Source organism: Cydia splendana, chromosome Z (assembly GCF_910591565.1).
Source record: "Cydia splendana chromosome Z, ilCydSple1.2, whole genome shotgun sequence".
NCBI lineage: Eukaryota > Metazoa > Arthropoda > Insecta > Lepidoptera > Tortricidae > Cydia > Cydia splendana.
The window spans coordinates 45,009,234-45,033,428 of NC_085987.1; the positions used below are offsets into that span (position 1 = coordinate 45,009,234).

The 24,195-nt window shown below is 37.4% G+C and overlaps 3 protein-coding genes across 3 annotated transcripts in view; 1 reads left to right on the plus strand and 2 right to left on the minus strand.

The window, feature by feature from the left end:
• Positions 1-5,869, minus strand: part of LOC134804013 (titin-like) — a 34,468-nt gene extending 28,599 nt beyond the window's left edge. The window contains exon 1 of the mRNA XM_063776868.1: positions 5,579-5,869. Within this exon, the coding sequence (XP_063632938.1) occupies positions 5,579-5,688 (110 nt within the window). The 5' untranslated portion in view covers positions 5,689-5,869. The remainder of the gene's footprint in view (positions 1-5,578) is intronic.
• Positions 5,870-7,917: 2,048 nt separating this feature from the next.
• Positions 7,918-14,677, minus strand: LOC134804063 (potassium/sodium hyperpolarization-activated cyclic nucleotide-gated channel 4-like). The gene is made up of 4 exons (XM_063776959.1): positions 14,403-14,677; positions 9,931-11,038; positions 8,761-8,931; positions 7,918-8,102 (listed from the first exon to the last, which is right to left on the minus strand). The coding sequence occupies exons 1-4, from the start codon at positions 14,651-14,653 to the stop codon at positions 7,959-7,961; spliced, it is 1,674 nt and encodes a 557-aa protein (XP_063633029.1). The 5' UTR covers positions 14,654-14,677; the 3' UTR covers positions 7,918-7,958.
• Positions 14,678-14,717: 40 nt separating this feature from the next.
• Positions 14,718-15,798, plus strand: LOC134804135 (uncharacterized). Its single transcript, XM_063777080.1, has 2 exons — positions 14,718-14,964; positions 15,210-15,798. Exons 1-2 carry the CDS (start codon positions 14,832-14,834, stop codon positions 15,620-15,622), a joined length of 546 nt encoding a protein of 181 aa, XP_063633150.1. The 5' UTR covers positions 14,718-14,831; the 3' UTR covers positions 15,623-15,798.
• Positions 15,799-24,195: the final 8,397 nt, after the last annotated feature.

Below are 24,195 nucleotides of genomic sequence, written 5' to 3' on the forward strand. Positions count from 1 at the left end.
TCCGCTTGACAACTAATCCCATGATTTGACGTAGGCACTAGTTTTAGTTTTTTAGTTTTTACGAATGTTTTTAATGAATGACAGGTACAGTACAGGTTTTTTATTTGTTATACGGATCTCTAAAGAGAATTATAACTTATGTACGGAGAACCGAAATACAGCCAAACGAATACAAATATTCTATTATAAAGCTGTTTTAATTACAAAAGCTGTAAAAGACACTCTATTTATTACACAGCACAGCTACTAAGATTATAATGCTCTCCAACTATCCTGTAGGCTGTTTAAAAATTGTCGCCATTTTACAAGAAATAAAAAAACGTATTTGTAAATATAATTAAAGAAATACTTGCAAATATTTAGCAGACTAACGCCGTGTTATGATTACCAGCTAAAATAAATTGATTAGCCGTAGAATTAATATTTATAAATATTTTTGATACTCTAACCTTAAAAACAAACAGTAACTTTGCCGATTTATTGATATTTTCCTTATGGTTTCTCTTTGTTATTTTGCAGGCGCGTAAATATTTTGCCAGAAAAGATACACAGGTTCACAATAAATAATAATCCGCACTTACCAATAATGTAAAATTCCATTCAAGTCCTGTATAATATTTACTTTTACTTTTACCATCCACTATAACACTTTATTGTCGCCATTACTATATTACGAATGAACAAGATTAAGACATTTTAGTTTCTTTAATGATTATTATTCTCTTGTAATTCTTTCTTATAACCCATTAAAAACTTATATTCTTATATCGTACTTATAAGAGATTATCTGTAGTGTTAAGGTTTCCTGTTACACCGAAATATAGCTGTAATGCAGCTATTATGCAGCTTATATATTGCTTATACAGCTACTCTACAGCTCTAATAACGCCAAAGGCTGTATAATTTGGGCCCTTTTTTTACTTATAAGGGCTGTATAAGCGCTTATACAGCCTTTGTACAGCCTAACTGTACAGCTTATAGTATACAAATAAACTTTAATACAGCTTATATACAGCTTGCAATGCTACTTGGGTGGTTACATGGCAGACTTCTACGACCATTATATAACAAAAAATATGGGTGCACACTTACTCAAAAATATATCCCATAGCTTAGCTTAGCCAAGAAAATATGACATGGGGGAGGGGGGATTCACAAACTTAGTGACGTCACTTTAACTTATATAAATTATTTAATTCGCTCTACAGTTAAATAAAAAGTTTTTGGAACGATAATCATTTTTATTCGATTAATTTCCTTTCCTAATCAAGTAATCAGTTTTGGGTTATAAAATTACTAATTAATATTTCTTTGTTCAAAAATATTTTCATAAAATATTAATAATAGGTACAATACATAAGACGCGAGTTGGCACAGTGGCTGTTAACAACCACTGGGTAGAAAGCGGCGCACACCTCTCGACACCCCTGAGCCGCTCACACCGATGTTGCGCCTGGTCGTCTTCGCGACGGCAGTTTCAGGGCCCATCTAGTGCGCGGCAAGTCACCACCTGCCTCGATAACTTGTGTAAACATTGTTATGGCAGGTGTCCGTACGTCTTTGTAATAACCCAGTCTCATAGTCCACCCAAACTTCAATCCATAGACCGGTATACTGTTCTCTTTTTCTACAATAGTCCCAATGCCTGCTGAGACCGGTTCATGGGTGTCTATTGTTGCACCTGTGAACGGGTTCCAGCAGGCGTTCTACATCACATAAAAGCTCTCCAAGGGGCCTCTACGTGTTGGATCTGTATCCCCACGCAAGCCTATCAAAAAACCGGGATTATAGGCCCGTGATATCCAAGGAGGTACAATACAACCTACTTGATTCGATTTGCCGATTTCGTTGAATAAATGTGACCTCACCCCAGGGGGGGAGGGGTTTGCCAAATGTGACCAAGTGTGACACTGAGGGGGAGAGGGGTCAAAAAACCTAGAAATTCGTGTCGTAATTAATGGGTGACCCATCACTGCCCTTGCTTTGTGCTGTTCAAGTCGCTGCAAAGTTACCTTAGACCGAGTCTACCTCTCGCCAGGCGTGGCTCACTCCGCGATTTCGTCGCTTTGCTACAGGTAGCTAAAAGTGCATCCGTTCCACACCAATTTTGGCTAGCCATAAGCCGCGCGTGGCGCTGTCGCCACCTAGCGGCCATATCTGTCCTGATCGTAACAGACGAGTTTTGTTAGAGAGTGAGTCTTCTGTACCTAGTACTATTATTTATTCTGTGCTCTCGCGTCGAATGATGCTCCCTGTGAGTCCTGTGACAGTTCGTTCAAGTCTCTATTGGTCATTGCGGTTATTATTACTAAGTATAGAGAAGCCATACCAAAAAATGAAATGGTCGGAATTGCAACCTGTAGGTACTACGCGACCAAAACGTCGTAGGCGCTGTAAAGTTCATGGCACTGCGTTTGGTCGCGAGACTCATGCTCCGCTCTATTGTTTGTTGTCAAAACAACAACAACTCATGGTCCTGGTTATCTGTGCCGGTTCTACATGTACCGTCATTATAGCCAACTTTGCCCGCTTTTTTTGAAAAAACACGAATTTGTCAAAAAAAAATTTCACATCATATGACTTTTTTTTGCTCAGCAAGTCCATAGTGATTAAACGCATCAGTTTAATTGAAGAAAAACAAAATTAAATCATGTTTTTACCCACTTTTTGGCGTTTTAGAGGGCGGGCAAAGATATCCGGGGTGTGCGCCAACATTGCCCACGTCAATTTGGTGTTCAAATACAGCTCGTATGATGATGATGGCTAAGGATCATTTAAAGGTTTTGGGCAATCCTACCGTTCCCTGTTAATAACTTGGCGATAAGTGTAAAAACTTTTGAATAAATTTGGTTGGCAATGTTGCCTACCCGTTTTTGGCCATTTCCATACAAGACTCACCTAAGCATTTTATAAAGGCTAGGGTTGTCACTTTAGAGAAAACCTGTTACAATAGTTTAATGGCCTAAAATATGAGTTTTGTTGTATTTTTCATGCGTTAAAGGGATAAAACATCTAAATAAAGGATAATAAGACTAATCAAATACAGTATATATTTATAAACTTACTTTAATGTACAAACATAACCTTCTTTTACTTGTGAAGTTGGGTAAATTTGTCAAAAGCCGTTTTTGGTGGTGGGCAATGTTGGCATCCATAGGTCTGTAAATTACCGGATTACATTGCCCACCGCCAAAACTTTTGTGTCTTTAGGCCTTTTTAGATTAAGCCTCAATGGACATAATCTATGCTTCATGTTTTATAACTGAAACCCGGAAATATTTGTCAAAGGGTTCTCAATTTTTTTCTATTTGCATTCTTTTTCCAACAGTTTTTTGCCCGCCGAAATATACCCTATATTTGACAACTCGCTGAAAATTCCCAAGTCAAGCTGTGCACATGTTTGGTATATAGTTTTGTCACAAATTTAACCTATTTTCTGCTAACAATAGCAGGGTGGCCAATAGGCCATAAGTATTTTAAATTTTTCTACATTAACGAATTTGTTTAAAATTGTCGTTATGGGCAAAGTTTCCCCCGGTGGCAAAGTTGGCTATAATGACGGTACGTATACAGGGTGATTCAGGAGACGTGAGCAGGAATAACACTGCGCATTTCGTAAATTATAAGCAACTGTTTCGTATCAGTATTAGTGAGGTTAACGTTAATTTTCTAGTCGTGTTAAAAAAAAAGTTATTAATTTATTTACGACATGCCTGGTCACCCTAAAATTAGAATACTAAACTAGCGATATTCTGTGTCAAATTGAATTGGTTACTTTTGAAAACTCGTATCTCACTCAAGTTTGACAGTTTATTTTCTTCGTAATCAAAATGCTGTCATTACGGTTAAAGACTTTAAAGAGGTTTTATGTTTATTAATTAGGTCTTGTAGGGTAACCATGATTGCAGAGAATTAAATTTGTCCTCACTAAGAAGTTAAAAAATAGGAAAAAGTGTGGTTGTTTCACCTAAATACGACGGTGATCGATCAATTATCAGTTACTGAGTGTGCAGGATTAGTCCTGCTCACGTGTCATGAATCATCCTGTATACATATAGTACCTAATATTAGTTCAATGCTTTTAGTTGGGTTTAATTTAAAAGTAATTGAAATAGTACCTACATTTCAATGCAAGTGTGTCATTGAAGTGTACAAAAACCGGACAAGTGCGAGTCGGACTCGCCCACCAATGGTTCTTTATCGGTCGGTCTTTAGGTCCTTTAGTTCAGTGGGATTGGTGAGCGCTTGACATGAGTGAAACAGAAAATAGACTGAAAGAAATGGTTCACAATGACGCTGGCACGAGTGCGAACGAGATAAAAGAGTGACAAACAGTCCTAAACCTGTATGAAGAAATATCAAATATTTTTTCTGTATTTTTTATTTTATTTTATTATGTCTAGCTTTTTGATGTTTAATCGTCATATAGTATCGTACAACTTGAATCGTAATTCAGTTGCCAAAGATTTAGGAAAAAACTACTGTAAAATCGATTCATACATTCCCAGCTCTCAAAGACCGAACTGAACTAAAGGAACTAAAAGACCGAACTAGTTCGTTTGACCGATTGACCGAAAGCGGAGCGCTCTCTGTAGTGACCGAGCAGGCACAAGCCTACCGTTTTTACTCTTTGGGTACGGAACTCTAAAATAGAAGCCATCACGTATAATCGTAAATGAACATTTCATGAATGTGAAAGAGGCAGACTACAAATCAAATAACGTGACCACTGTTGAGCGTCATTACGGCTGCTAACGGCCGCTTGAATGTACCAAAACGTAAGGTTTATTAGCGGACTGAAAAATACAAAAAGCTGTTTTCAGTACCTACGGTAGGTAACAAACTGTTAAATAAACAAATATGTTATACAATCACATATCACATATTACATATTACCTCTAAATTCAATACTTCCAATCATATTACTTGACGTCATTCCAACAGTCAAATAATATCATTTTCGTACCTACTATTTCGTACCTTGTCACTTTGACAATCAATAAGAAAACTAAGGGACCTCGTACTATTGTCACTGTGGCAAAGTACAAAATGATACGGAAACTAAATTCCTTGTGCGTTTAAGATGTTTTAAACGCTCACAAAACCTTTTAGAATACACAGACGACGCGACAAGTGTCTTACCAACCGACTTATTTATACCGGGCACATGTAAAAACAAATAAACAGTCCCACCGACAACACAAGCCACTGACGACTGTATGAAACGTGAATAAGATTCATAATTCATTGACGTAGCCGAGCAATGCTTGAATTTAGAATCATGGTTGAAAAGCACTTTCTATCGCTCAAAAACAGTACTTATACTACGAACGTGTATGAAAAACGTTACATTTCACAATGTTAACGTAAATCGAAATGAAATTGTGTATTTATATAAACTAAAAGTCGTCAAAGCATATTTTAAATCGTTAAAACAGTCAAAATGAAGATAAAAACATAAAAAACACATTCGAAATACGTTTAACAAAACGCCTAACCCCCAAATTTCACTCGCACTATCAAATGTCACAATCAAAATAATGTATACACGCCTCAGGAATTCGGGATCTATATTTACCATTCGTACTGGAACGGCGGCGTCCCGGCCAGGGGTATAAGGAGGGTGGCGGTGCCTCCGGGGGCCACGGAAAGGGCCGGCGTGTCTCCGCCGAACGCCGGGGGCTCCATAGGGGTCCGTCGGGCTCCGTTACCGTCCGGGCCGCGCGCGGACGCCCGTGTGCGCGGCACACGTCAGACGAACGGTTTCTCTAAAAATAATCGGGAAAGGAGTACGAATATTTTGCTAATTCGTACGTAGTATGGAACAGCTGGGCTCGTGGGTGTGACGTCAGATTTAAAAGTTTAGTGTTTTTGTTGCTACAGACATTTACATAATAAAGACTGCTGGAATGGCATTCGGACTTATAAGATTCTAATTTGCTGCTTTTACTTCCTAGTTCCTACAATTGAAGTATGTAGGGTCATTGCGCTAGTTTTCGTCCACTTGCAGAAATTTTAATATAAACCTTCATTGCTGCACTGGACTTATTGCAATCCTGAACGGAAACTGACACCGGACGGTAAACTGACGCAATTACCCTACCTACGTTAATATATTTGGATGTATACATATATGTTTGCATTGCGGGCATCTTTTTCTGTCACTCGTCACTCTAATCTAATTACGCCTACCTACGCCTTAATTTTTGAAGGATGCCCGCAATTTTCGAACTTCGGTATTCGCGGTAGGCCCCCAGTTTCAGTCGGCCTAAAGGGTCAGGAGTTATTAGGCCGAAGCCGAATTTAACCTTCGGCCTAAACATGATTATGACGAAACCTATACCGACACCAAGACTTCGGTGGGCTACCTAGACACTCTAGTTTTCACTGACTTAATAGCCCCTCTGGCTTGAAACTGAACGCGCCAGCCATAACACTGTGTTTTTGACGGTAATAGGACCATGAGATTTCAATAAAAGTCGCCTAAATATTACACTTATAAAAATATTTAAAACCCTATAGGGCAATAACCGCGTAAACCCAAAGAAATACCCATAAATACCTACATGCATAAATTCGAAAAACAGAACAATTCTACGAGTTGGTTAAATGATAAAAATACTCATTGAGGCGCCATCTATTGACGCCGTCAAAAGAGTGCAACAGGGTTAGCCGGTCGAAGTTGGGTCGAAGTACTTTACGTATACCCTCCATAGGTTTTCCTGTCAATCCCTAGAATTGTGTAAAATTTTTGTTGTTGTTTTTTTGGAATTTTATGAGACTCTTTTTTTTTAACCAAATCTCAATAGAAGACATAAGAACTAAACTAGAAACAAGTATAATTAACCTATGCTGGTGCCAATGCAAACGTTTGACACTTGCTTCGAGGTCCGTCTTCGTCGAAGAACGTCCTCTCTCAACGATTGAACCCTAAGGCACAGAATAAATAATAGTACTAGGTACAGATGACTCACTCTCTAACAAGACGCGTCTGTTACGACCAGGACAGATATGGCCGCTAGGTGGCGACAGCTCAACGCGCGGCTTATGGCTAGCCACCAAAATTGGTGTGGAACGGATGTACTTTTAGCTACCTGTCCTACAGCAAAGCGACGAAATCGCGGAGTGAGCCACGCCTGCCTAAGGTCCGTAAGTTAGTGTAAGTTCCATGATTTGCAACGAGATGGCGCTGTTCTGTTACAACGTTAATACTTATCCTCTCAACTACCAGGCCCCAATTTCACCACGGCTACAATTGTCAGTGACATATGTCGAGCGACAATTGTCAAGCGACAGGTGACATATTACAATTTTATAAAATATTTTCTATAGAAATACTTACAAACATGACAGGCATTTTGCTACAATTGTATGTATTACAATTATGTTGTGAAACAAGAAATATTTTTTCTAGTCGACATATTTGTAGAATTGTCGGTGAATCTTGACAGGAAATGAGTTATATGTCGGAATTTCGTGACAATTGTGGTGTTTCTTGGGACAATTGTCATAAACTTAGCAAGAGAAATATCTGTTTTTTTCCGATATAATAAAGTTTTTTTAAATAATACAATGATGGTGGCAAACAGGAATACGGCCCGCCCAATGGTAAGCGGCAACCGTAGCCCATGGATGCCTGTGACGTCAGCAACAGTGATGTTTTACAATTGTCGCACCTGTCACCGTGGTGAAATTGGGGCCTGGAGTAGTGGCCCCTGGCCCTTGTGTGACTGGTTAGTAAAGGGAAAAATCCGTTTTCCAACCGATTACGTTGGCCATGCCATGGGTTAAAGGGTCCTAACTTTTATGCCTTTCACAAAAAAATACCGGTAATTATTTAATTTTGTATTTATATCCTATGAGATGAATTAATTTTCATTACATAACATCTTAGAACATTAAAAGAACATCTCAAACTTAGAAACAGAAATTGAAAATATCATCAAGGTAAGTACCGGTTACGATTCAGGTGAAATACCGGTTTCTTCGCCATGACGGCTATCCGGTACGTTGGCTAATATGAACTCCATGCGCAACGAACAGAAGAGGTCTGGATATGCTGCCATCATTTTACGGAAAAGTGTTTTATCCAATAACAAAACCTGAAAAGAAAAGGGCTAATAGGGAGTCTAAACGGACTGAACTACGTCAGGATTTCTTCCTGAACGCTTAATAGTAAATGTATGTCTACATGTGTACATGATAAAAATATTCCCTTATTACCCAATTACCCGTGTGAGGGTGGCAATCCTGAGGATTTCTCTTTTTTTTTAATTTTAGAGATATTTTGTTAACTTATGTCTATGAGACAAATAATTCAAAGTGAATGAAAAGTACACTGTGATAATCATAATCATAAACTACAAAACCGGTTATTATGTATGAAAATTGTTACCGGTACCGGCCTCTCGCAGTAATATAGTTATAATGTAAAGTTAAGTTAGAGTTAGACCAAGAAAAGTCTGCAAAGTTTTGTTAGCATACGCAGTGCAAGTGTTATTTATACGTCAAAGTTTCATATAAGTTCGACGTTTAAAATAACACTTGCACTGCGTGTGCAATCAAAATCGTTGCAGCCTTATCTTGGCCTAACTTTAGATTTAAAGTCGCATAATCTTCGGTGTAGACAAAAAAAAAGATAACCAAATTAACCACTGTAAAACTGAGTATCAATCAAGTGCATTGTTTTTGGGAGTTTTAAATAGTAGTAATATAAAGATCACGATGGATTGAAATCGTAAAAAATAGCAGTACACCAACCGTGCTAGGTGTAACAGCAACGACAGTGTTCGATGGCGTCTCCCGATCGATGACCAGCGCCGTTTCTCCATAGTAGTCACCATCCATGAGGTGACCGGTTTCTTCTTGTTTAGAGTACACTGCCAGCAGCCCTACTTCCACTATCACCAGTCCATCGCGCGAGTTCTGTGTCTGTATAAGCAAAGCAAATATATTATTTGACTAAGCACACCTTGTTAATAAATTTGAAGGTGAAAAAGAAGTTACATTAAGAGTGATGGAATGTACGAATACAGTAAATAATAGAGGAGATAGCACACCGCCTTGTGCAACACCAGCCAGCGTGCTACACCAAGAAGAGTAAGAAGAGTCAAAATTTATCATTTGCCAACGACTGACTAAATAATTTCGAAACCAGTCAATCGCTGTAGCAGACATGTTTAGGGAGCTTAAGAAAGCGAGCATAATGTCAAAACTCGAAACCAACCGTGTTAAAGGCGTTACTAAAATCCAAGAGAGTGAACGGTAAACTTATTCTCATACCCAATCAATTTATTTTAACAAGAGCCGTACCTAGTAGAAATGTGGCCAAAGAGAATATAATCACTACGTTTAATGTGGCCGGCACGGAAACCAGATAGAAACGGGTTCAGGAGGTCGTTTCTTCTCAGGAAGAAAATTAGTTGCTGATGTACCTACAGTCGCCTTAGGTATGTATATCGGAGTGGCGAAAGTGCTCACAAATATCTGAACACGCCTCTATTGTCAAGGCGTTACAGTGCGTGTTCAGATAATTGTGAGCACCTCAGCCGCTCCGATATATCTGATGGCGACTGTACTTGCCGTTCTAGGACTTTGGATAGGAAAGGAAGGATGGAGATAGGTCGAGAATTATAATAAGAACTGCTAAGTAGGTAAAGCCTGACCAGTAATATATGATCATTGTCAAGAGGGCGCTGTTATTCTCATGTATAAAATGACAGTACAGTATATTATGAAAAAATTAGTTCCAATGAAATTCCGCAATATGGCGCGTGATCATATATTCCTGGTCAGGCTTTAATTGGTTGCTGACTTAAGACTCGCAGTATAAATCAGGCTGTTGTAGAATGTGGTCGCATTGTGTGTATGAATTGAGTAACTAAATAATATTATTAATAGTAAAGTATAAGCATATAAGTATATACTTACACTGCTCACTAGATCATTACCCAAGTATATTTCAGGTTGCAGCAGATCCACAATTTTAGCAATAACTTCTGGTGGCCATTCGGAAAAACAGGGAATCTTTACAACATAGTTCTCAAAACAGCTCATTTTGATCTCTGACGTCAATTCACTCGGTAACGCTTTAAACAGGCAGTTTTTCTTCTCTAAAATGTTCAAACTTGACATCTTATAATCATAATACTTGACGACTTTATCATGGATAGTGTCAGAAAGCCCCCTTATTTTTAAGACATTAAAAGTCTGCGTTCGGGCCACATATAGAAGGTCGTTCAAAGAATTTTCTCTTGTCACGCAGTTATATAAAACAATTCCAGCCCAGAAGTGAAATATAGAGGCTACCCAGTAACTTACTATAGCTGAAATACGGTCGGCGGGCTCCGCGTTAGGTAAAAGTCCAAATCCGAAGAGAAAAAAAATCTTGCACACTCTGGATAACCTCATGTAGTAAAATGCTGAATCATTTATAACCAGTCCGGGCTCGGAATGATACTTGATCAATAACATATTTCCGTTAAAAGTATTTAACTTCATTGAGCCTGTTACAATTCCATAAATCACATTGTATGCGTTAGTCAACGTTATTATTTCATACACCACCACAAGTCCAACAACAATTATTCTCATAAACTTGAAGGCAACCGTCATTGCAAAAGTATCACTATCTTTCGCCCAGTATTTAGATGCTTGGAACAGTCTACCTATATGAATCATGCTTACAACCTTAAGTGTACAGGTAAATAAGTTGGCTCTGGAGTAACTGTTTATTATATTCTTTCCAAGTCTAAGGTGCATGAGGCTCTGAAGTGGTATCGCATTCATAGCATGGAGAAAAACGTCCGTCGAAAGATAATTTAGTAATATATCGTGGGAATTTATAACCACTCGTCTAGTTCTTTGGACCACGTAACCAGTTTTTGCATTGACATAAAGGTCCAATATGAATACAATGTCGATAATGACCAACAAATAGTGGAAGAATATATGAGTGTCGTGTACGACACTACTGTTGAAATGAAACATTATCATGCGTATAAGGAGGAGATGAAGAATTAGACAGTCCCAAAAGTTCCTAAAGAAAAACAAACATATTAATAAGTAGGTAAGTACCTATGTTCAACAGCTGGGTCTACACAACGAGCCGCCGAGAAAATTGCCGCGCCGCGCGAAGCAGCTCGGTCAGTGGAAACATGCCTCGCCCGAGGTAATGCGGTCGAGGCACGTCTACACAGACCGAGCTAGCTGCTTCGCGCGGCAATTTCCTGCCGAGGCGACTCGTTCTGTGTGGACCCGGCTAAATCATTCATGATTGACTACGTTTTAATTACTATTTCTACATTTTTTGTTAACCGCTTTAAAAAAAAGGAGGTTCTTAGTTTGACCCGTATGTTTGTATTTATATGTATGTTTGTCCGCGATTATCTCGCGTTTGGCTGAACCGATTTTGGAGGTTTTAGTATACATATATACAGCTGAGCTGATGCTGAACCCTGACTGTACCTACCTAGTGGAACTCAAGTTTGGTGCAACATAGGCACATGCTGTTTTAGTCATTGAACACTTCTTGATGAGCACTTGGGAGAGCAGTAACCTAGTGTACCTACCCAAGATGGAACTGATGCTGAACCCTGGTTGTACCTTTAGCACCGAAACGTCAAAGTTTCGTCGCGAATATTATCGAGGTTGACCATCGCCAACACTAGTAGGTACCTATCTAAGTAGAGCCTAACTAATAGGTAGGTAAACAAATAAAACTAATATTTTAGCCCAAAATCTAAAATAAATAAAGTACCGATCACTAAAAAGTAAAAAATAAAATAAAGTACTTAAATGAAAAGTGCGAGTCGGACTCGCCCACCTAGGGTTCCGTACTTTTTAGTATTTGTTGTTATAGCGGCAACAGAAATACCTACATCATCTGTGAAAATTTCAACTGTCTAAGGCTCTAAGCTATCACGGTTCGTGAGATACAGCCTGGTGACAGACGGACGGACGGACGGACAGCGGAGTCTTAGTAATAGGGTCCCGTTTTACCCTTTGGGTACGGAACCCTAAAAAAAGATAATAAAAAATTTAAATAAAAACAACTACTTAATTATCACTAAAAAGTATAAAAAAATAAAAATATAAAGTACAAAAAAAAATAAAAAAAATAAATTAAACTAAGGGAACCGCTTTCAATACAATCAACCAACTCACTGAAAAGCACAAAATATTTTTTACAGTACATATGGTCCTATTTTCCCGCACTAGTGCGTAAAATAGCACTTTTCGTGCGTATGTCAAAAGTTTAAAGGGCCATATGTACTGTAAAACGTTGTACGATACACGTGCGAATAGGTAATTCGCATAGGAATTTCCTCTTTTCCGCACTTGTACTATTTTAATACAGTTGCTCAAAAAGTGCTACTTTACGTAGCTATTTAGCGTTCGCAAAGTTGTTTTTTGCGAACTAGTGTTTTTTAATTTTCCAGCTTTTTTAAATTTAATTCTGACCGTAATCGATACGTCCACACCAAAGAGTTTGGATGTTCAATAACTTTATATATTTTTATTTTGCCATTAGCCATTTATTATGTACTAAAAGTAGTGTTACACGATATAAAGTAAATATCTATTTGTTATTATACTTATTACATAAATAAAACGTTATACAATACGATATTTAACTAAAAATCTTTTTTTTTATTACGCTGAATGAAACTATCATTGTCAACGTTGTCGTTAACAGAAAAAATTAAAAATGAAAGAAAACCGGCGCCCTCCATTTTCACTTGAAATTAGTTGAAATTTTAGTAGTATCAAAATAATTATCTTAAATTGCAACTGTAAGAGAGTTTTTATATGAAATGAGTTAACCCTTTGAAAGGCAGAGGGAATATATTTCCCACCTGATTTTGAACTTTATTTTAAAGCGATAGGGTTCAATTTTGCATAATTTCTGTACTTTTATGCCTTATAAAGGGTTAATGTGGTTAATTTTGGCAATGTAAATCAACGTTGAACGTAGTTTATAGTGCTGAATAATATATAATATACAATATCATTAAAGTTCAAGGGAAAATTCGTAACTGTAAGTGTGATACCTACTCATGTTACCATTATTTGTTTTATTGTGATTTTTTCGCAAATGTATTAAAAAACGTCGTTCAATGTACGTGTGAAAGTGTTATTATAGTTACTTGTCCTGTGTCTTTTATTCGCCTACGGCTCATAAAATACATCTCAGGACTACTAATAATAACATACTTTCCACACTTGCATTGAAATGTACCTACTATTTAATATACCCCACCCCTATCCTTGCTTGTCCAGTCCCTATCCCGTCGTAAGGCAATTATCTGCAAAAAGCAATTACAGTGAAACCTGGTTAATTGGCACCTGGATAAATGGAAAACCTCAATAATTGCAACCAAAAGTCCGGTCCCGGTCCCTTGAGACCAAAAGGCCTCTATAATTGAAATTTTGGAACCTCTATAATTGCAATTTAGATTTTAGTGCGTTTCGTAATTTTGCCTCTGTAATTGACCACATCGCAACTAAGACCTCTATAATTGACACTGTGCTAAAAAAATCCGTTATTTTTGCTCTTCTTTTTACCTCTATTATTGAAACGAGTCTTACTTATTACCTCTGTAATTGAAGTAATGTAGTTGTAGACAGCAGAAACAATATTTTAATAGCAATAATCATTTTATTTATATCTTCGTCCAGAATTCAATTTATTTATTGGGTATCTATCACAGCCTGTATTAGGTGAAATAGTTTTGATTAAATCAAAAACAAAGTATGCTTTTTACATTCAATAAAACTTTCTTCTACAATTCAAGGGAATTTTTTAAACCCAAATGATTAATAAGAAAATAAAGTAGGAATTAATGTAGTGTAAAAGTGCAAGTATAGACAGAAGCTGTATATACCAGAAACCCAGAACGTAAGCGTGTAAATTTATATACTTTCAATAGTTATTTGCACCTCCATAAAAGAAATTTGTCAGAACGCAACCTCTATTAATGAAAACCTCTATAATTGACACAACGATTTTTTGAACCTCGTTAATTGACACGACCTGCTTAAATGAAAAACCTGGTTAATTGACAAAAAATGGCCGGTCCCTTGAGATTGCAATTATCCAGGTTCCACTGTAATACCTAATAATAAGCAAATTAATAACCATCCAGGTAATTACTTAGTTATTTTCTGTGACGATAGCGTACAGTCGAGTGCATAAATATGTAGGTATACATTTTTTCACCTTATTGCAATGGGTTAAGGTGAAGAAATGTAGGTGTACATATTAATGCACTCGACTGTACCTAATACAATGCCATGACGCCCATGACATAGAAACAGGTTTATTTTTATATAAATTATTATTTAAGTTTAGGTATACCTACCTATTTTGGCCACGAACGTATCTTATTTACTTGTATTACCTGAATTTACTAAAAGGATGGATACAGCCACGTTCATGGTGAAACTGAGCGGTCCTTGCCATCATCATCGCGTACGAACTCATATAGTAACGTTTTGCTCGGTTATCTCCATACGACAACAAAAATAAATCATACCACCACCTCTGAAATCGCCCATAAAACCCTCCCTCCCGTACGCGGAAATTAATAACATCGTGCTCAATCAGGACCGATTTAAAACGTCCGCTAACAATATTTTCATGGCTAAACATAATTTGAAATTACAATTTTTGACTTTGCCGCTTGACAGTAAAACCAAGTTAGCGCTGTGCGGGTGGCGAAATGTGGAACTACAGACGCCATCTTGTCAACAAACTGTCAAGGCGGCCATAGGACATAGATGTCTGTTGTGTGTTTTTGTGTTGATTTTAATCATAAATAACCGCCAATATGCCGAAAAATATAACCAGTGAAGTGCGTGAGATAATATTGAAAGTGAAAGAGTTCATGGACGAAGAAAAACGTATGCAAGTGCCGATAATTCCGTTAAGCAAAGTGTATGTGCGGGTCTCTGCCGCTACAGGTCAGTGTTGCCATACGAGTATTTCCCAATCGCTACAATATCTCATTTAAAAATATTGGCAAATAATGGACAAACTATATTTTTAAACATTGATAATAATATTCCTAGTCTTCGGCTGCATGAGTCGATAAAGTACTCCAAAATCATTGAATTGACGCGTTAATTGAGTAGTATTACATATTTCACCTCATAATTTTCCTGTGTTATAACTTTATTAAGTAACTGATACATAAATTTGCTTTCAGGTGTATCAGAGCGTACCGTACTTAACATAGTTAAAGAAGCACGCTTGGTAGAACAAGGCCTTCTAGACCCCGAGACGTTAAAGAAAACACCCAAAAAACGCGTTCGTACTAAAGGCAAGATCGAAGTCGACGAATATGACTTACAAGTCATAAGACGCAAAATCCATGAGTTCTATGCATTTAAAAAGGAGGTGCCAACTATCAACAAACTGTTACAAATCCTAAAAGAAGAAATCAATTTCAAAGGCTCGCGAGAAACTCTTCGTAAAATTCTTCGCAAAAACGGATTCCAGTTCAGAAAGACAAAGAATAACAAGGAGAAGGAGCCAGTTCCAGAACCTACGTCGTCAGTGCCTCCAATGGTCCCACCCTACATTCACACTATGTTTAGTCATAAAAATATTCAGTCGTAAGTTTTAGCTTAGAAAATCTCGAATATAGTGATAAAGGCAGTTGCGCTGGCAACATTGATCTGACAGCGGCCTCAGCAGTGCCTGCCACCCGTCTACGCTCTAACTTTGTCATCCATGATTGGAACTGCATAATCTTTATTGTTGGTTATAACGTATGAATTCTGTATAAAGATGATGTAAGAGTAGCGAATAGTAATGTTATTGTACCTATGCCGTATGCGGCACTCTTAGAAAACCCGAATGGCAACTATAAATTGTATTTTTTTGTGTAGGAAGTTAGAGTAAGACCGCCATTGTAATATTATTAATAATCTTTGAAAAGCTTGTGAATAGGCTTTAAAAGTAATAATTAACTGTTAATATTAGTGGTAAATGGTTGAAACTTTTACAAGACATTTGACAAAGCAAACCTGGAAACAAAACGCATGTGTACCTATGATCTTTATTTTGTATACTCTTGCGTTATATTATATAAAGGTAGGTATTAGACAATATAGAATTTCAGGTAATAATTCCAGAGATGTATCTCAATTTTTTTGTTGCTTGAAAAGTTATAAGCTTATAAGCATACGTCACACTCCAGCGGGCAGTTTGCGGGCTTGTAATTGGTAAGGTTCACAAATCAATTTTCGAGCTGTCACAATAAAGTATTTGTACTTAGTATTTGTAATATGCAATTCCAAATACCTTAGCAACTAAAGTTGTACGTTAGTTAGGTATCTATTTTTATATCCATTCAATTTTAAATAAAAATAAGGTTGAATAATATGTAGTAAGTACATTTGATAGAACAACTTACTTTTTAAGCATATTATGTGAATATATTAGTGATATTTTTTCCTAAATTTTTGGCAGTCAAGGTTCTTCGTCATGTCAGCTATTTATTAGATGTTTTAAGTAGCCACTTAAATGGACTTATCACTTCAAAGAGTATTTACACATTTAAGATTGATACATGATAACTGGTATATTACAAATACTAAGTAGGTAGAGGTACATATACTCGTAAGTTAAGATGTTTATTTTGTAAACCTTACCGACATGCCCCCAAACTGCCTGCTGGAGTGCGACGTATGCTTATAAGATATGTATTATAAAAGAATCTACAAGCGAATTTATGATGAAATCAGAAGTGATTGGACACTTGTGTAAAAAAACTTAACGTATTCGCTGCCAGCGAGAGCTACGCGCAACGCGTGTAGCCAACGATGTATGTTTTCTGCTTTGTAGTGAAAAGTGCCTATGTACTGAGAATCCGCTTAGAATATTGGGTTGCTGGCCATGAACATTTTAACACTTTGACTACCGAGAACCCGCCTGGTAGGCACTCGTAATGTTTGCTCAGATGCCGGACAACCCGCCCAGCGGGTTGTTTTGTACGCAGATATAGACGACCGGTTTCTGAGGTAGTGCGCCGTTTTTTGCCCGGTTGCGAAAGTGTTAATGGCGAATAGCAATAAAATTAAGCTGTAGATTTTTGCAAAGCGATTTCAACTTGTGTGTTCTCTTCACTTTTGAGCTGTCTTGCAGCAAAGCGAAAGTAGTTTAAAACATGTTTACGAAATAAATACAGTGGAAACCGGATATAATGACATTGTTTACAACAGCTATTTCTAAAGCCAGATAATGTATGATTTTTAATAATTTGGTTTAATATCATGTATGAATTCTTCGGAGACTTCAGAACCCAGTCTTAAGACTCTGGTCTGTTCAACTGAGGTTAATGTTGGGAAAACTGGCATATAAAATTTATGGTTGGGAAGACCGTCACAGCACAAGGACTCTTATTTGTATACATATGTCGCTCAGACAGTCAGATATCAAGAGCTCTCGCTCGTGATTAGCTAGGGTCGCCGTTGCTGATTACGGCATGGATAGCTATATATACAATTTTTGTTGGAACTGCTTAATAAACAGCTCTTAAGTTACTTTATAGCATCTCATTTCGTCCTTTTGCCCGTCAGGTCTATTTGATAAGAAAACTGTTAAGTAATGTTGAAAGATGTGACTATTTAATTAGAATTGCATTATGTTTATAAAGCAATATTGATGTATTTAATAGGTTTTTCAATATTATTGAAAACTATCGTAAATGTCAATGTCAAGTATTACACATAACACACATACACATAACACAAGTAGTACACATAATGTCTGCAGTACATTGCTGGGTCGATTAATTTTGTTAGAAAATAATAAACATTATTTTTTTATTTTAATGCATTGAAACTATCTGGACTTAATTCCTGATTAGTCAAAGGGTATGTTCTTTAATTTTTTGCTCTTATTACGGGCCACATCCTATATATACAGAGTGGAAAGATAAGTCGGGCCCTGGAGGGAAACTACCTTAAATCCTTAAGCTGGCTCATTTTACTTAAAGATGACATTCCTTTATTTTTAAAAAGAAACAAAACTGCATCAAAGTATTTTTCTTTTTTTCTTTAATTTGGCTTGTCAAAAAAAATCTTAAGTACTAAGTATTAGATTTTATGGATATTTTGTACGACAGACGAGTGTTAGACCTAATGTTTATTGGAGAAATGTTATCATTAACATTAACTGTATTCCACTAGGAATAAAATTGCGAGTTTATATTTTTTGGAATTTTTAGTCGGTTCGAGTCCCGGGCGAGGCACGCGAGTTTTAGAAAATCTTTAAATGCAGTTTTGTTTCTTTTTAAAAATAAAAAAATGTCTACTTTAAGTAAAATGAGCCAGCTTAAGGATTTAAGGTAGTTTCCCTCCAGGGCCCGACTTATCTTTCCACCCTGTATACAGCGTGACCTTAGCCATTGGACAAACCCTGAAATCCCACGTAGGGTTACTTCTAAGAAATGCTCTAACGGTAATATTTTTTTAATTAGAACAAAAGATAAAAAAATAAATTTTCAAACTCAAGCTATTTCCAATAATCGACAACAAAAAGAAACATACTGTATTAATCATTGGCAGTGCTTTTGACAATTTGTTTGAAAATGTGCAGCAATGATGACATTTGTCAAAAGTCAGAATCTTATTAATGTCATAAATAAAAAAGATAATCAAAACGGTTGAAGAAGGTTTCATACTATTTATTACCTCAGGAGCAAAGAATATAATACTCACTAGGCTCAGGAGCTACTAACACATACAGGTTGCTCCAAAGTAAAAAAATCGTAATTTGTTAATTTCTTCGTAACCGCTACACCGATTGTTATGATACTTTGTATACTGGTTCTAAATACCCTAATGCATATGTACATTTCGGCTTTGTCCAATGACTAGGGACACCCTGTATATATCTTTTAGTACATTTAGTACACCAAGAGAAACTAAGCATAATAATGTAACGGAATGGTTTGTGCGGACGTTTTGTAAAGTAGTACAGTTCAAAATTTATTATCTCGCTTACTCCAGTGCAGTTGCAACCGAGTGACGGATGTTTCGTCTCGCTCATATTAGCCGAGAACCATTCGGTCGTCGGATCACTCGGATCGCTTTGCTGTCAGTGTCACTCCTAGCTCCCATTCCGATTCGCGTGTAATGTACTAAAATGTACTAAGAGCAGAATCATGAGGGAATAGTTTGGTCTAGTACAGTAGAGGGAATTGCGTCTTTGATTTTAGTACATGTACTACTGTACTACACAAGCATATTGTAGACGGTCTTTACCACATAGACATCAAATTTTTGTGATGTTTTATGTTTTTCCTGCAACTTTAATTTGGCCGAGTAGAGTCATGGACTTAAAATGTTTTGACATTTCATATCATTCATAAGTAACAACAAAGTCCATGGCTGTACAGTCAGCGTCATATAGTAGGTAGCATCCAAAGTAAGTATTCAAATAGTTCGGTACACCATATATGTAATTTGTATGGCGTACCGAACTATTTGAATACTTTGGATGCTACCTTCTATATGACGCTGACTGTACCATCTTGAACTTTATTGATATGAGATTAATTTACTAATTGTATAGTCCAGTGTGTTGCGTTAGTACAATCGACATCAGAGCCTCTACCATCAGTTTTGACATTGACATAACGCTCACGTCTACGTAATTTACTTTCTGTACATCTCGCTTGCACTAATATGCGAGTACGAGCGAGATGCATAGAAAGTAATTTACGTAGACGTGAGCGTATATGTCAATGTAAAAACTGATGGTAGACGTACTGATAATACCTTTTTGATTTTTTTTTTATATTTTATTTTTTCATGTTTAATATGAACTTGCAGTTCTGTCACAGAATAAAATAATAGTGTCCTTTCTGTACCTACTGTACAGTAGGTACAGAAAGGACACTTCCTACAAAACCGAAGTTTGACAGCGATTTAATGACGAATCATGCTATGCCTTTCTAATGTATGGCACTATCCCTTTCGGCTATTTAGGGTTGTCAAAATTCAAGTCTTTATCGTATCTGTGGTCGTGCATGCAAAAGGACGTCAAGTCGTGCCAACCCTTAATAATTGCTCGGAGCAATGCTGAGCCGAATGGAGCCGAGTTTGCCCGAGAGGAGTGTCTCCCCGCTGGCTCTGTATGGTTTTAGTGAACATGGACGCTAAATTTGAACTCATTCACATAAATCACACTTATAATTAGTATGATATTTCTAAAGTAGGCAATCATAAGGACCGAGCCTTCTTTGGCGCAGGACCGCAGGTTGGTCTGACTCTAAAGATGAGCATTATGGTCTGTATTATAAACTCTCACGTCTCTTTCTAATAGATGCGGCGTCTCTTTCACTCAGCTGCATATAATATGTACAATGTATAGCGCCTGTAAATGTAAAACAATAAGTTAAGTTAGATAATTCTATTTTAGATAATTGTACATTTAAAAAATCGTAATTAAACTAGTTGGAACAAAGATTTTTTGTCGTTTTTCTTTTGTCAGCAACATATCCGTTTGCGAGAACCTGCATGTTTTTCTTTAAATTATCCTTATTTAAGACCAATATTGGTAGGAGACATGTAGTGTCCGTTTCGCAAGCCACCAACAGAGCGGCAGCTGACTTCTACTAGTCTACATTACACATCGCCCTTTTAAGCCAGCCAAATTAAATCCAAAAAAGTGTTTCGAAGAATTAATTCCCAGCAAGCTGAAAGTCATTTTAATACCTTCATTCGGTCTTAAATGCGTATAATCGGAGGATTTAACCTTGGATTGACAAAACCACTCGATGTAGAAGGAATCCACCGTCAAAATTAATTTCACTACCAGCAAGGTTGTTGTGAATAAAAGAAAAATTTGGATTTTAACACGATTTTACCAAAAACAAAAGAAATTCAAAGTGGCGGTCATTTTTTACAATGTTTGTTTGAATACGAATTCATATTCGGATCTTCAGATGTCAATTTTTATCATAATTAGAGCAAATTTTCCGTCGGACGTACCGTTTTTGAACTACAAGCAAAAAAACTGAAATGGATAAATATAAAAAAAGAGTGTGGGAGAAGAAACTGCTAAAAATTCGCCAGAGAGCGTCATGTTTCTTAAGTATTGTTAATAATTGTTGCAATGCCCATTTCTCCATTGTTTGTTGAAGTGATTGGGTGATTTTTGGTCCGACAAACAGCAATTTTCTTTGTAAATTTCGAAAAAAATCCCCTTAGCCCGTTTTGCCCATTGTTAAACAAGATGTCAGCAGGACGACAACCGCGGCGGACTGCAAGCGGTGGGCGGGGCTTGCAGGATTTGTAGGACCCAAGAGGCATCCTACTTGGTTGTTGCAGGACGCCACGTTGTCCGCGATCCCATACACAATCCTACATAATGAGGCGGAGTACAATGTAGTAGTGTGAATGGGGGGCTTTAGTGCGGCGCACCAAGGACGCGGTGCGGTGCGGTAGTGTGTTACGGCTTTTAGGGTGGTATACCATCTGTCCAATATCATGGTCCAATGTCATTGCGTTTCACTCTCTTATTAAGCAATATGTGAGACAATAACAAATACAGGAAAGAAAAAAACATGCTTGCAAGTATATTTATTTATTACAGAGTTCTTTTCAATAATTCTGATCGTCAAATGACTATCAACGTTAACGTATTTGACGTACAGTCAGCCTCGTATGGTAGGTAGCATCCAAAGTATTAAAATATTTAAAATAGTTCGGTACACCATACAAATAAAATGGTGTACCCAACTATTTGAATACCTACTTTGGATGCTACATACTATATGACGCTGACTGTACAAAATTATTGACTACACTTATAGCTATATTTTGACTCAAAAAAATGCATGACAACGACAGTGTTTCATGGAATTAAAATAAGAGGCGACTTAGAAATAACGTTTTTTATGCTTAGTATAGACAAATTAACACCATGACGCGTAAAGCAGTGTAACTATGGCCGCCTATAGATGGCGCTCTCGGTTATGAACTGACCCTTACTTAAATATTATCAAAGAGAATTTAGACTAAGAGCGGTTTCGCACTACGTCCGATCCGAATCCGATCCGAACCCGTGAAAATATGGGTCTAGAAAACTCTGACCGAATTCGGATATTCGCTTGCGCACTAGTCCTATCCGAATCCGTGAAAATATGGGTCTAACTCGGACCGAATTCGGATATTCGCTTACGCACTAGTCCTATACACTGGATGCCTGCCGCTTCACGTCACCCAGCCGCATACCCCGCCCGCCCCGCTGCCTCTCTGCTCGTGCGCAGCTCGGCTTTAACTCGGACGCAGTGCGCGAGCGTTCATACAAATAATACTAAGGCTACTTCGGTCCGTCAAAAATCTTCTCCGGAATGGAGATTCTAGAATGACGGAAAGAAATCGGATGACGGAGATCGGATCTAGTGCGTAACTTACCATAGAAATAGTTCTACGGCTACAACGGACCATATTCTCACGGGTTCGGATCGGACGTAGTGCGAAACCGCTCTAAATGAATCTTGTCAAAGTAAATTATGTAGTCAGTACATTTACTGCCATCTTTCGACACAAATGATTAACAGTAACACTTTTAGAACGCCATTTGACTTTGATCCTTATTTTTTCACTGATATGTGTTAAATTTGTAAAATGTCAAAAAGTATCGCCATCTAGCCGAGGATAGGTATGGTGCCATCTTTTCGAGCGATTGCGCCATACCTTTGGCCTACTCTCGAGTAGATGGCGATACTTTTTGACAGATTAATTCGAGTATGTGATCTTAAACCTCTCGCGTCAAATGATGGTCTCTATAACAGTTCATATTTAGGGTTCCGTAGTCAACTAGAAATCCTTATAGTGTCGGCATGTCCGTCTGTCTGTCCAGTATTATTATTAAATTTCTCATGGTAAATAATTTTAGGGGAAATATCGACAAATCAATTTTGGCATTCAGATTTACAGGGACATTGTACAAATTTTCGTCAGTCCACACTTAAAACTACTATATCGTTGCTTATCATGAACAGTGGTACAACTAAAAATGAAATGCTATTGCATTGAATATTCTATCTTTTACTGGTAAGATTTAAAGTCGAATGGCAATTCATTTTGTTTTGTGTCACTATTCATGATAAGCGTCGATATGTACCTAAGTCCGCCGTTTAACTCAGGCGCAAAGATAAATATAGTAAGAATAGAGTGCTCACTCCATACATCAGTTTTGATACCAATACGGCTATTATATTCGCAGTCGACATCTAGCATCGAGTACCGGTTTATCAGTACCGCTACTTGATACTAGAATTCATTAGTGTCGCGACTCGCGATAATTGTATTGAACATCAATTTACAACGAATATTAAAAGCAGGAGTTGAAAATAGAGTTCCGGTTAATCCGGAATATTATCTGAAAATTGTTGAGCATTAGACGTTTCGGTCGTCGGAACATCTATTGTCAAGTAGCAGTACTGATAATTCCGCTACTCGATGCTAGATGGCGACTACAAAAATAAAAGTCGTTTTGCTACTAAAAATGATGTATGGAGTGAGCACTCTATGTAATTTCTCTATGCTCAGGCGGCTGGTAATAGTTCAGACACGAAGCACGAAGAATTTAGTACAACCCGCCTGTACCTATCTCTATCGCACGCGCATAATTATATTGATATGCCGCTCGCACAGAGGCATTGAGCGCCGCCTTCATGGGCGGGACAGCAGTATATAGGAACAGGCGGGTTAATGTACGAAATTCTCCGCGCTTAGCGTCCTTACTATAGACACAGAATAAATAATAGTACTGCCGTACAGAAAGGAAACTTCCTTTAAAACCGAAGTTTGACAGCGGTTCAGGGTCGAATCATGCTATCTCTTTCTAATATATGGCACTATCCCTTTCAGCTATTTAGGGTTGTAAAAATTCAAGTGATTATCTTATCTGTGGTCGTACACGCAAAAGGAAGTCAAATGGTGCCAACCCTATTAATTGCTCGGAGCAATGCTGAGCCGAGCGGAGCCGAGTTTGACCGAAGTCAGGAGGTTTGCACCCCTGCTATAGACCTAAAGCTTTGAATTGACAAAAATCACGATTATTTAAAATTAGTTTAACATATTTAACATTCTCGGGCAAATTATAAATTTCTCTTAAGCTTTATTAACAATAACGTGTATGAGCTTATTATTACTTTATTTATAAAGTGA